Source organism: Lates calcarifer, linkage group LG12 (assembly GCF_001640805.2).
Source record: "Lates calcarifer isolate ASB-BC8 linkage group LG12, TLL_Latcal_v3, whole genome shotgun sequence".
Taxonomy (NCBI): domain Eukaryota; kingdom Metazoa; phylum Chordata; class Actinopteri; family Centropomidae; genus Lates; species Lates calcarifer.
Window position 1 is genome coordinate 23,923,780 of NC_066844.1, and position 14,403 is coordinate 23,938,182.

The 14,403-nt window shown below is 39.0% G+C and overlaps 1 protein-coding gene across 1 annotated transcript; it reads right to left on the bottom strand.

The window, feature by feature from the left end:
* Positions 1–119: 119 nt before the first annotated feature.
* slc6a11a (solute carrier family 6 member 11a) lies at positions 120–14,000 on the bottom strand. Its single transcript, XM_018685807.2, has 14 exons — positions 13,495–14,000; positions 11,929–12,063; positions 11,667–11,807; positions 11,151–11,238; positions 8,597–8,729; positions 4,449–4,583; positions 4,261–4,364; positions 3,855–3,979; positions 3,452–3,564; positions 3,208–3,345; positions 2,895–2,997; positions 2,250–2,350; positions 1,976–2,146; positions 120–1,867 (listed from the first exon to the last, which is right to left on the bottom strand). Exons 1-14 carry the CDS (start codon positions 13,667–13,669, stop codon positions 1,751–1,753), a joined length of 1,779 nt encoding a protein of 592 aa, XP_018541323.1. The 5' UTR covers positions 13,670–14,000; the 3' UTR covers positions 120–1,750.
* Between the last annotated feature and the right edge of the window lie 403 nt (positions 14,001–14,403).

The following is a 14,403-nucleotide window of genomic DNA, read 5'->3' on the forward strand; positions in this document are numbered from 1 at the left end:
TCCCTTACTCTTATGAACAAATGATGAAAATGAACAACCCGTATTTCCCCAGAAAGTATTTTACTATACAAATTTCAAGTCAGGCAAAACATAAGATATTTTTAAAAATTCCTCTTCAGTATAGTAATTCAAGAAAATACCATGTACCTAGAAAAGTAAAAGTAGTGTTAAAGGCACTGAAGGACTCATATTATAAATTCCAGCAGCAAGTAGCTTAACCCTTATCTCACAGCCTGAGCAGGTAATTTATTTGGCTTAATATATACCTGTATATTTTGGAAAATTTGTAAAGTAGGTCCAACATAAACAGATTTAATGAATTAAAACGTAAAAGCACGATCTCTTTTTCTTAATGAGTCAACAACAATCACAAATGTAGTTAATGAAACCAGATGAGTTTGAGTAAGCTATTTAAAAGGACCTCACCAGTGTAATGTTTGTTTTGGTTGGAGAGTTTCACAGATGGAATCACATGAATGATAACTAAAGACTTGGTGTTACTCAGGCATGCTCACTTAGAAAAACAGGAGACTGAGGGGAACAAAGGGGATGAACAGGGATAAGAGGTCACAGGGGTGAACAGCAGTTAGCAGTCTGAGTTGAATGCTGCATTGGAAATATACAGGGGAGGTCGCACAGGTCAAAGGCAGCATTGTTGAAGTCTGTCAGTAATCTTTTTCCAAAATTAAACAGTTTAGTTGCAAGGTTTACAAGCTTCTGGTTGTGTAAAGTAAAACCAACAGATCTGTGGTTAAACAAGGTCCATTAGACACTTACTATATTCTTAAGGTATTTCATATTTCTTTATACAACAGTTAGTGAAACACCAGTATGCATGCTCTTGACCAGAGTTAGACAAGACATTAGATAACACTCTCATGTCTGTGAGGTAAGTATGATACCACTGCTAGGAGCCAGTTAGCTTAGCTTAGAGTGGAAGCAGCTAGCCTGGCTCTCTCCAGAGGAAACAAAATCCATCCTCCAGCACCCAGAAAACCAAATTGAAAAAAACATCAGTTTCCTGTGTGTGCTGGACAAGAAGGCAGAGTTTGTAACCTTTGGTCAAGAGCTGGGCTAGCTGTTCGCACCTGTTTACAGCATTTATGCTAAGCTAAGCTAACTGATGGCTGGCTCCAGCTGCATATTTGCCTTACAGACATGAGAGTGCTTCCCACTGGTCTGAAGTGGGCGGAGCTCTTTTGAAACAGTGTGATGTCACATACTTCCCTGCATCAGTTAGAATTTTACAATGTAAGAACTGGAATCTGATGACATTTGTGTTGCTGCTTGCTAATGTTGCCATGGTGACAGCACTATCATTTAAATCTGAACAAACTACTCCCACACAGCCCTAATGAAGCAGATTAGCTTGTCTACTTAAACCATAATAACAAAAAAAAGAGTGTTAAATCTATTAGTTATTAATAATTTTGTTACAGAAAAATACTTAAACATTGCAGTATTGAGGTATTTTAGACGTGGCCTGTAGAAAATGGATTGCAACTCAATATAATATATTGCATATTCAGTATCTGTAACAATTTCAAATAATGTAATTCAATGATTAAAAAAAACATTAGACAAATAAAAACACAATTATTTTAGATATTTGATATACTATATTATATTCAGATTGGTCACCTCACGTTAAAACAAATATTGGTTTATGAATACTAATCACCATAGTAAACAACCTGGTCTACATATTTTTAAAATAAAAAAGAAAAGTTATTTTAAAAGGATTGGCATTTCACTGAGAATTGCTGTTTTTTCCACCATCACAGACACGCAGTGGAGCACTGATGCTTGCCATTTCCTTTGCCATCACTGGAAGGTCATCTGCAGGCTGGGAGCTTCTCTTGAGGCGCTAGGAAAAGGAATGAATATTGTCAAAGAATATCACCAGCAGCAGCATAGGCAACAAAAATAGGTTCTGGTGAAGTTTATAAAATGCACTAACGACAAGACCACTGACCTGCCAGAAAGTCCCTTTTCCTTTGGCCAGTTTGCAGATCATGGTGATGGGAATCATTGTAAGAGATGACATGGCCAGAAACCAGCCGATCCAGTAAGCCCACCAAGGATACACGTAAGTGTTGTTGAACCTCAGCGGGGTGTATCTCAGGAGCAAAAATACAAGTGTCCCCTATAAAACATAAACAAATTAGAAATATATAAACATTGTGGAATCAAAAGCAAAGATTATTAATATAAATACTACTGTTCTCTGGGCTGCTTAAGACACTTACACTGCAAATAAGAGGGGTGGCATAAAGCCAGCAATACTTGATCAGTGATAGAGGTTTGTACCCAATCATGTCTTCAATGTTGTCAGAGAAGCGCTCAGCACCTAAGACAAACACATTACATGACAGTATTTGGTAACACTCAGTGGTGGAAAGGACATACATACATTTGTGTATACAGTCTTGAGGTACTTGTAATTTACTTGGGTATTTTCATTTTCTTCTATTTCCACAGCAATTCAGAGGCAAATATTATACTCTTTGCTGCGCTATATTAATTTCATAACATAACTTTTCAGTTACTGTAAGTATTATAGTCTAAGATAAGACTGTATTGATTATTGATCCACAAGGGGAAATTCAGAAGCTACCCAGCAGTACATTAAAAAAATAGCCCCATCATTACCAGCTGCAGTATTAATTGATGAACACACTAATACACCAGTGATTACAATCCAATAACATACATTACTGTGAAATGGGCCACTATGCATATGGAGGACCTTTACTTCTGGTACTTCTGATATATATGCTACTACTTTTGTACTTTTACTGAAGTAAAATGAATATAAATGCAGAACTTTTACTTGTTACATATTGTATGTAGCTAAAGCAAAGACAGTTGTACCAGTGACAGCTGTTTCTCACCATAAATCCATCCAATGATCACTGACTGGAAGATTGCCATCAGAAGAAGAGAGGGACCGCTGCAAACGTAATGATCAAAGATCTGCAGAATGTATGCGCCACCCTAAAATTAAAACAGGATATATATTGGTCTGGATATCAATCACCTTTAATTTTGTGTTAAGTAAACAATTCAAAATAATTCTCAAATCCTTAGTAAGAGAAAGGAGAGCTTACATTCCATGTACTGAATATTAATTGATCAGACCACAAACAGCTCTCACATGATGAATTCCTTACATGACCAACAATGAGTGTGCTTGTCAAAGCTCACCTCTGACACCAATAACAGGCCAAACACATAGCTGACAGTACACACAAGCATCAGAAGAAGCTCTCTGCGGTATCCTTTTTGGATCCAGGAAGGGTAGATATCCGTTAAAGAGGTCATGATACTTTCGAGCCCAATAAACTATAGAGTGACAGAAAGACAAGTTAGTGTAGAGACAATTCAAAAAAAAAAAAAAGACAACATTTCAGGACATTTTCTTTGAGACATGCATAGGGTTGCAGCTGACCTGCCCGTCTATTCCTAACAGGATGATCATGGTGAAGAAGCACACGGACCAGACCTGAGGCCATGGCAGCAAGGTCACAGCTTGTGGGTATACTATGAAGACAAGGCCAGGGCCTGCAAAGAGAAACCATCACTGAGTAAATCACTGCTGTCTGCCACAGTGTCTTTTTTAATGATGTAAGGTTGACAATGTTGGAAATGTTCTAGTTCTACACATTGTGATTTGATAGAAGTTAATAAACTCATCACAGTGTCAGAGCTGATAAGTTACAGCATCTAGCATGCGTGTTGCTAATTTGAAGACAACAGCAACCAGTTATATGGATCAAAATCCATAAGACAAAAGAGGGAAAATGTAGAAAACAACCTCAATTGGTCTGACAGTTTAACTAGCACATTCGTACCTGACTCAGCAACTGCAGAAATACTGATACCCTGTTTTTGTGACATGTAGCCCAGAACTGAGAAGATGGCAAATCCAGATATAAAGCTGGTCCCACTGTTCATCAAGCAAAGATAGAAGGAGTCTCTGCAAATCAGAAACAATGCAACGTGTCATCATTTCTATCCCAAAGACTGATAAAGTAGAGATTACCACGTTTTAGACAGATAATACACAGAAAGTACAGTCAATGCAAGCCTTGAAATGGCTTGAAGAAAATAATTATAATAGATGCACAGATTATAAAGGTTGACATTAAAATCAAAGTACTGGAGTACTGCAGCCACTGACAATCACACATCACATTACAGGTGATGAATGTGTCCTATCTTGGCAATGACACATTTAGCTGCAAACTGGTTACACACCTGTAACAGTTGTTGTTGTACTTGTTGTAGCTCCCAAGCGTAGTCAGGCACCCCAGACATATGGCGTAGGAATAAAATATTTGTGTTCCAGCATCCATCCAAACCTATAAACCAGTGAAAAACATATTTTGTCAACACTGTAGCCACACACTAACCCAGTGCTAATCAGAATATAGGCTGAATCATACCTGTGGGTCGGCTAGCCGTGCAGGATTGGGGTACAGGTAGTACTTGATACCATGGAGGGCTCCAGGAAGGGTCATTCCTCTGACAAACAGCACCAGTAGCATGATGATAGGAAATGTAGCGGTGAAGTAGGTAGCCTACATTGAAGCAGAAACACCCTTAAAAATATTGAGACGTTTGACTGGGCTGTTGGGTCGGATCAGTTGTGGTGGACATTATTTCACAATTCAATCATTTTTACTTGTACTGTGAGGTTTTCTTCTTTTTTTTTTTTTACCACCCTGGATTGCGTGCACATCCTTGACACAACTGCCAAAATCATAAGATATACAACCTGAAGAGTAAATGACTTATTCTGGGAAAATGATTCATCCTGGGAAATTTGTACCCTAAGTAGATAAGTGGAAAAAAAAAAAATGTATGAACCTCTAAGTTGTTGAAATTCAAGAAGGTGTTGACAGGCTCTTGTTATGCCAGATGATTTCCTCATTTGAACTTGAGGCATAAAGGTCAGCACTGAGTCACACGTAGTGATGATGTATGGAGTTACATATCCATTGCAGAGATTTTTCTCGCAGGTGGTTTGCCAGGCGGTGTTTCCACTTGTTCTCACAGGCGCACACACCTCATCCCAGTCCTGTTCATTCACTGAACCCCCCTGAGGCCCAGAGTTTTGGCCTGTGGCCATGTTTCACACCATAATGAATAAAATGTCTGTCATTAATACTGCCTTCCATCGCTCTGGGCTTGAGACACAGTGGCAGGTGAGAATTGATTGCATTTGGCTGCAAGTCTGATGTAGGTACAAGTGCAAACCAACATTAATATTTAGTGGGAATTTCTACTGATTTGTCAGCCTTTCGTTATCCTTGGAGAGTGTCAAAATTTATTCAATGTACTGCATAATATATAAATAGATGCCAGAGAGTAGAAGTGCCATTATTTATTTATCATGTTGTTGATTTTTCATAAGTCTATTTTAAAAGGGCTTTATGTGTTTGATAATTGCTGCAACTAAGCATTGGATGAAAGCAACTTCACCAGACATGTATACTTCTAAAGAAAGACAGTGTTTTGGTTTGTTCTGATAGAAGTCCAGGACACAGGGGAACAGCTATCTGATTATCTCACCAGATTCACAGATGTCCACACAACACACAGTGGCCTCCAGAGACAAGCTAACCCCCTGGGAAGTGCACCTGCGAGACAGTTTTATCAACGACATCAAACCAGAGGTCAGTGATATGGTGAAGCACAACTGTGTGACTTGTGACTGTGGCAATCTTGAGACAGCTGAAAGATATGCCATCCATGTAGAAAAGGTGGAAGACGCCTGGAAGAAGCAGCATCAGGTACTGCTGTAATAGAGAAATGCACAGTCCCATTCATGTGCTATGATGACATTGAGGGAAAGCTTAACAATCTGATGAGAGAGAGAGATCTCATGTGTCATCATGGTATTCTTCTGGTTTTCACTCCACAACGTGTTCTTGTGACCAGAGTTTCTAAAACAGATTCTTCTGTAAAGTACGGCAAAGAAGACCTGACATATGCTCAGTGGAGGATTCCAGACAATGCACTCAACAACACACTGGTACAGGAGGCCAAGACACTCACTACAGACACACACACAGATGTCATGACACCACAGAGCCGACACTGCACATCTCATATCTCTTTTGGGGTTGACAGTGATTTTGAGGAGAAATGGTCACGCTGTTTCAATGATTTTGCTGGAACAAAAAACCTCTCATCTGTCAACAGCAAGGCTGCTCAGATATAAGACAGTTTTGCTTGAAATGCCTAAAATCACTGTCAAAAGATGCAAGGTTCTTAACTCTGCCACTCTTCTCCCAACACCAAATGATAACAGAAGCTTGCTCCCCCAGACCTGACCTGCAGGACACACCTTAGCAGAAAGCTGACCTGGAACTGTTTGTGGAAGGTTCAGCCTCAAGGGACCCAGCAACTGGTAAAAATCAAGTGTGCCATGCTATAACAACACAATGTGGCGCCATTATGGCTAAATGACTCCCCTCAAATTACACCGCACAGGCAGCAGAGTTAGTTGAACTGGCGGAAGCATTGGTTAAAGGCAAAACAGGCACTATCTACACAGACAGAAGATATGCATGTGGAGTGGTGCATGATTTGGCTGCCTGTTGGCCAATAAGAATTTCTTAACATCCACTGGGAAACCTATTGCCTAACACACTTTGGTTGCCTAGCTCCTTGATGCCGTCCTCCTTCCCACACATGTTGCTATCTGCAAATGTGAAGCATTTACATAACACTCACAGCTGATTAGGTCACACTGCTGATGCAACGACGCCAAGTGGCACTGGAGGGGTGGCACATACAGAGGAACTTGGAGCAGATTCCTGCTCGCTGCCATCATCGTCCTGCCACTGCTCCTGTCTGAAGTCAACCTCAGTCAGCCCAAAAACAGGGTCACAGCAATTCCAACAGCCACACTGAAAAGCCATCATCCAGCGTAAAGAGGGAACCGCCACCCGAGTTCACACAGAACTCAACAAATGAACCAACGAGAGCTGCTATGTCTGCACACAACTTCCTCACAGGGTTGGTGCTTCAATACCTGTGACACCAGGCCCACTTAATGTTTCAGAAGTCCTAGGTGCAATGGTAGCCTTAACCCTGAGAACTCCCTTTGAAGAGAGGGTTGTAGACTGAGGACTTGAAGAAGTGCAGCATCAGTATTGTGAACTACAGAGGTTCAACTGCCAGGTTCTGGAACGTGACACAGGTGACACGTCATGGCTGACCAACGGAGGACGGAAAGTGACACTGATGAAACTTTTGACACCAATGCTTGTTTTCCTGGTAGTTATTGTTGTTTTGATTTGTTGCGCTGTTCCTTGCATTAAAGCCCTGATTGCTTCTACAGTTAGAAACTCTGTGGGACAGTTCCTGAACTTCTCTGAGAGTGACTTCTCTCACAGGTCCCTGGACTGGGTCCCACCATTTTAGTGTGATGACCCTGAAGTTGCCTGAATGAAACAATGATGCATTTAGAGAGAAAAGAGAATCAACTCTTCTCACAATGAATTAATCAATCAATCAATTAATCAATCAATCACAATCAATTTGAATTAATGATCAGAATAAAAGGAGAATATTGTGATTTGATATTTTGCATAGTAATTTTACACAGCAATTTTAAGCAGTTTGCATAGTAAACTTTCTGAATGCTATCTTTATATAATTTGATTATGTACTCTTGTTTAAATAATCTCATTTAGATTTTAAGGTTAATGGGTATATGTGATTTGTTATTTGAAATAATGGTGATTTGTGGGCTCAAAGGGGGGAAACCTATCACTTGTATTGTACTTCAACTGTGCCTTATGAAATATCATATGTTCAGCTCTTTTGCAGCCTGTTCTACACATCAGCAAGTGGACGGATGTGGAGTCCCCATATCTGTGAACAAACAATCAGATCATGCGGGCCTCACTCTCTGTACCCCAGCAAGGATAAACTGGCATGGCTCCTTCCCCTGTCAAGGACAGGAAGTGATAAGGCTGCACAGCTGTGTAGTCTCCTGAGGATGCTGACACGGTTCTTTCTGTCAGGGCCACACTGTTGTGTAGTCTCCTGAAGATGCTGTTCTTTTCTCCTACAGACGTAACTCTGCTAGATAGTGCATACTCTGAATTGCATTTAATCTTCTGTCTTTTGTACTCTGTACTCATTGTGCATCTCATGCCTGAGAAGTGCGGTGGGTCACAACTGTTGATTCTGTACTTTATTGAACAGAAGATTGCCATAACACAACTTTAAAAGCTGCCTGAGAAAAAAATCCCAAAACATTTAAGCCAACATAACCAAGGTATGCCTTTTGGGCATCTCATTATTTTTCATGCCACACCTCAGATCCTCTGCCCAGGTGGTGCAACATAGGTGTGAAACTGTCTCACATTCCTAATCTGCAACATTTAAATTGAACCCACTCAGGGGATGGGATCTATAAATGAATAGGTGTCAGAGGGCTTTCCTCATACTCATAGGGACAAACATTTCAGATTCAGCCTCCTGAAAATGTTTCTACCCTTAGTTATCAAAGTTAAAAAAAAAACAAATAAAGAAAAACAATTTTCTGAGTCAAGATTTGTCACTGAAGTCATACCTTTCCTGTGGATCTCACTCCCTTCCAGACACAGAAGTAGCAGATGATCCAGGCCAGAAGAAGGCACAGAGAGAGCTCCCACTGTATGTTTCCCAAGGCCTCTATGCCGGTGGATATATTCAGTACCCTTCGTCTGTAAGGACCAATGTATTTGTCAATGTTTATGAATTGATTACTTGAGACAATATACTATACATGTTAGCACTAGGGGTGTAACAATGCACGTGGCATCGCGATGCGATCCTCTCTCATTATTATTTTCTCTGACAGTTAATATTTTTAGACTCATTATGTCTAACAGTTGTAATCCTCTGCTGTTTGACAGATTTACGCATTTCATTTCCGCAGTAAAGACATAAAGAGATGGTGTGAACTCGTTTTCACTCGTCATTAATTTATTTCCTCTGTGAAAGCATAACATGTTACAGCGGCTTCACATACCTCTGCGGGTTAAACTGAACCAACCCAAGACTTGTAGGCCTGATTAATTCTGAAAAACTTACTGTACACGGACCCACAACACTTGGAAGCTTGGCAACATAATTAGGCTGAACAATCAATACCACAGCACTCTAAAATGCCGTAGTTACACTAATACTCGCTCCACTAAAAAAGAATATCAGTTGTAATGAATGGAAACGTAATGTGCAAGGGGAAAAATATTGCCTTATATTAAGGCCAATACGGTACCCCCTCTTTTGCACTGCAGTCTGCAAAAAGGAGAATAACTGCAAGAAAGATTTTACTTTTACTTTTCAACTGGAATTTAGTTTACAATAAGGAAAACACTGTAAGAAATTGGGTTTTGTGGCAACAAGAGATTTGAGATTAGTGATTTTATTTTTGCAGTTTAAACTAAGAAGAAATAAATAAGAATTCTCTTTCTTAGTTTGTTTTCAGTCTTTCTTCATATAGCCGTAGATGTATCATGAGTGTATACAATCGTGAGCCCTGTATCGAGTATCGAACCGAATCGTGAGTTGATTGAATCGTTACACCCCCAGTTTCATGTTTAGACTAAAGAAAACGGCATGAAATGTATCATCTGAGGCAATATTAAGGACATAAACCACAGTAACAATACTAATTTAAAAAACCCTCTATATTAATTTGGTCCAGTCATAACGATATAATCAATTTCTAAAATAAAAATGCTAAAAATAAATAAATAAAACATGCTTAAAAATGCATTGAGCAGTGAGCCAGCATGCATAGCACCAGGGCTCTGGCTCTGAAACTGTGCAGCCACTATCAGTTTCATTAGTTACATATCTGATTGACAAGTCAAGAGTTCCATTGTGAAAGGTCTATGTAATGCTAAAGCTTGGCAAACTTCATAATGAGATATGCTCCAATGTGCAATTTGAGTCTCTTCACACCCTCAGTGCACAGGTGTTTCCAGTTATTCTGGCTGATTAGATCCCTTCTCAAGGTGAAGTTTCGGTGTAACTGAGATGCAACCAAAAACATATCAAAAGTGTGATGGAGATGTTAATCAAACGCAGTCTGTACATGTCCACATATTTCTGTCAAGAGGTCTAACCAGCCAAAACAAATGCCAACACCTGTCTGTGTTGTATAATGATCAATGAGCCAGGTAAGCTGTTCAGTGCTGATGCAGCGTTACCAATACATTATATAAATGGCAGAGATGGAAAACCCCTCCCACGTTTATGACTTGGAGCGTTCACACCATCAACAACGCAAGATGTTTCTGGGTTGGATTAGGTAAAATCACTTTAATAACATTTGCCTGACGTGAAGTCTCCACAGGGCATGACATGATATGGCATGCCCTGACAACCAAACAAAAAGCTCACATTAGCTGAAGTGCCTTGCATTGTAACCAGATTTGGAAATGGTTTTATACTTTCAATGCACAGTATTTTAATCCTCACATGATCACCTGTAATCATAAGAATCATTTTGATGATGTGAACGCTCTGCTAACAAGGGAAACTTGACTGATTTGTGTTTTCCAGCCTGGATGCAAGTTGCGTCACTCAGTTTCTCACACTGTCAGTTGTTTGTAGGCAATTATAGGCCCTGATCACCTACACAAGTTGTTATTCTGGCTGATCAGGCTAGAATTAATGAGGAGCTGTGCAGACAGTTGCATGAGCGCAGCAAACTACATGACAAAACTGGTAAAGGTGGAAACTGTCCTGTCCTGATATATGCAACCACATTTCAAGAGATGTCAATGAAACATGATCAGTTTTACACAGTAAACCAGTCCTGAGCAAAAATCCAATCAGACAAAATAAGGGAGGACATCTGTGGAGGTGGAACATAGGAATGTAAGGCCTTCAGCATTACTGCTGGTGCCACACAACACCTAAATGTGTCTGACCAGGCACTGAGCATCATATCGGAAAAGTTGTTTTCCCGTCTACGCAATAATCCAAAACTGCATTCTTCAGATTTAGATTAAATAGATGTGTGAAAATTCCTCCTTTCTAAAAGCACAGGTCTTTTTTTATTTATCTTGCTATCCACTGACAATCTTTAACTCATTTGTATTTAAGTTAGTCTCATTCAGATATGCACTTACTGCCAAAACTCTACAACGGATGACGATGCATTCACTGGTGAGGTCCAGTTAGCTGTGGCATTATAGTTGTTTAATACCACACAAGCATCTGAAATATATTTAGGGGTTATTAAACACAGCGCTCAATAAACACATTACTAGACTAATACTGCATGATAAAGTGATACATTAACCAGGTAAATTAGGTAAATTCCAGTTGCCAACACCAGACATCATATTTAAGAAAACAATGAAATAATGTCAGCCTTTTCGATAGCTCTTTAACAAGTTTACAAACATAATAAAAGGTCTGTGACACACTATAATATAGTTGGAAACAGATACAAGGACATTTTTAAGGAATAGTATCCAAAGACATATTTTATATTATTACAGATATGTTTTACTTTAACTACATTGTGGTGTGTTGTAAATATTTATATACTGTCTAAAGAGAGAGACTTGAAGCAAAGTGTTGTCATGTTTTCTTTGTTAGTACTATATAAAAGTAAACTTAGAAATAAAGAATTAATTTACCTGTGTTCCATGTGTTATTACAGGTGGCCCAGGGAAACTCTCCGGAGAAAGAAGAGAAAAAGTAGAGAAAAGCCCAGGCTAAAATCACAATGTAGCTGATACACCCGTAGAAAATGATAATTTGGCTGGCGTATCCCATGCCTGGAAACAAAGTAAAAGGTTACAAAATGTTGACATTGAGTTTCCTCAGTATTATTTTCCCCCTTAACTTGTTAAACTCTGCTCAGTCTATCACAGTCCTGGTTGGTGTACAGTACCTCACCTTCAAATAAAGGACAGACCTTCCTCCAGCACATGATTCCCCCCTGACTGGTATACTGGCCCAGTGCTGTCTCCAGTATGAATAAGGGAATGCCACATGTCACAAGGAAGAGGATGTATGGAATGAAGAATGCACCTGCAAGTGTAAGTATAGCCTGATGATCACATAGATTTTTTTGATTGTTAATTCTGGGTTGTTTAACTTTCACAATAGAGACTGATTAAATAACTTCTGAGGAGGAATCAAGCAGAAATATCTTAAACATGTTAAAGGTGTTTTCCTCACCTTTTTGCTGATGTACAAATATGTAACATGTAGTGTGTTGTGTACGATCACGAGTGTGTGTTAAAGGACACAGTCAAACATTTTTAACGTTTTCTTTCTTACCAGGTCTTCATAATCAATCAATATTAGTTTAATTCATAATTTTTTTCTGGTGTGCTGTAGAGTTTTATCAAATGTTTTGCTCAGAGTTTCAAAGTAAATTTCCATTAAATTGCCAAATCAGCTGCTGTAATCAAAACTCCTAAGTCTTGAAATAAATCAAAGTTGGTCTGTACAGGGTGTATCCTGCCTCTCGCCTCAATGACAGCTGGGATAGGCTCCAGCCCCTCCACGGCTCTTAATGGATAAGCGGTATTGATAATGGATGGATGGAATAAAGGTTGGGAAGGTTTTAATATGCCACTAAATGCCACTTTGACATGATTAAATTTAACTTTTCAGCACAGCGTTGTAGGATATCTCCACCAAAAATGTGTTTCATAACTACTAATAGATTTACCTAAAACAGTGTGATAGAAATTAAAGTAGCTGAAATAGTGTAGCTAGTATATCACTATAGGAAAAAAAAAAAAAACATTATTATCTACTTTATGTATTGACCAGATTATAATAAGTGCAGGTGTTTGCCAGGTGTAGTGTAACGAATTACATGTGAATGAGTATATAACACTCACTTGTTTACAGGAGGACTGTGGTGTTTTGTACATCAATGAAAACTGGAGGGATTTACTGAAGAATGTGACTCTGCTCGTTGCACAAACACTGTCAGTACAGTATTTTTATAGCTTTTCATAATCTGTCAGACCCTTTATCATCAGATGTGAGGCAGAGGGAGAGAGTTTTACAGGGGACACTGTGGTTGGTGAATAAATAGAGGGATTAAAAAACTGAGTGTACATTAATCAGTTTATCACATGTAAAATACTGTGTTTATTTAAGTATAAGAAATGTTGTTTTCCTCAGGCGACCGTGATTTTAATTTCTTAAAATAAGTATAATAACAAATATTATAAATAAGTAATACTTTAAATATTTTATAGCAAATACCTCAAGACTTACGTAAAATAAAACAAAACAACAACAACAACAACAACAAAAACATCTATTAATTATGCTGTGGTAGATAATGAAACAATATCCTAACAATTTATCATTAATTTCTCTAGTTTGTAGACTACAATGAAAGAGTTTCAAAAAGTTTGAAAGCATCTGACACTAAACTGCACTTTTATTAAGGTGAGGAAGGGTTAGGAAAAGAGAATAACAAACAAAAGTACTCACCACCACCATTCTTGTAGCACAGATACGGAAATCTCCACACATTTCCAAGTCCAATAATAGCACCAGCCACAGACAGGATGAACTCTTTTTTACTGCCCCACTTGCCGCGCTCCTCCACTGCTTGTGGAGAAGTCTCAGGAGAGACGCGGTAGAGCCCGCGCAGAGAGTCAGCCATACCGCTGACGGAGAGGTGATAATGACACGACTGGCAAGGATCCTTTAGAGTTTCTGGGGAGGCTGGCTGGGGAACACTCTGATTTAGATTTGTATGGGGCTACATAACTGACAGACTACAAGGTATTTTAGCCACAAGGGGGACCTCCAGACGACATAATACGCAATTTGCCAGGAGAGTGAAGTATTCAGTGTGACTAATTTCTTTTTGGACATGGTACTGAAGGCTGTGAAAAAACGACTCTCTGCCTCACACAAAGTATGAATAACATGATAAATAGTAGCTGTGCTGCTTAACCTAAGGCAAAACTAATTTAAACACAATCACCAATAAAGATTAGCCTGTCAGCTTTAACTCAAGTATTAATCTATACAGATATACATTAATATGATAAAACATGCCAAGAATTTTAGGTAATTGCCTCTTTAGGGCGGTGAGCTTTTGTCAGGGGGCTGAGAATTTGTAAATGATGATTATGTGTTATTTTCTACATAAACTGATGTATATTACTTTCCTTGTGCCTCACCTCACCTTTTTTCATCCACACTGACAGATACCATAAATCATTATATCTAATATAAATGAATAGCCAGAATAAGCCAATCGAAGATGCAGAGTGACAGCAGGGTTAATGGCAGGTAGCCAATATACTGCTCCACCCAGGGCAAAACTCACTTAACACAGTGCAAATGTCAGCTTTTAGTCAGGTATTTGTGTAATCTACAGTAATTAAA

Coding starts and splice junctions, on each gene's coding strand:
- slc6a11a (XM_018685807.2), bottom strand. CDS start 13,669: ATGGCTGACTCTCTGCGCGGGCTCTACCGCGTCTCTCCTGAGACTTCT. Junction 2,351..2,894: donor GATCATTGGATGGATTTATG/GTGAGAAACAGC, acceptor TGTTTGTCTTAG/GTGCTGAGCGCTTCTCTGAC. Junction 2,147..2,249: donor CCACCCCTCTTATTTGCAGT/GTAAGTGTCTTA, acceptor TATGTTTTATAG/GGGACACTTGTATTTTTGCT.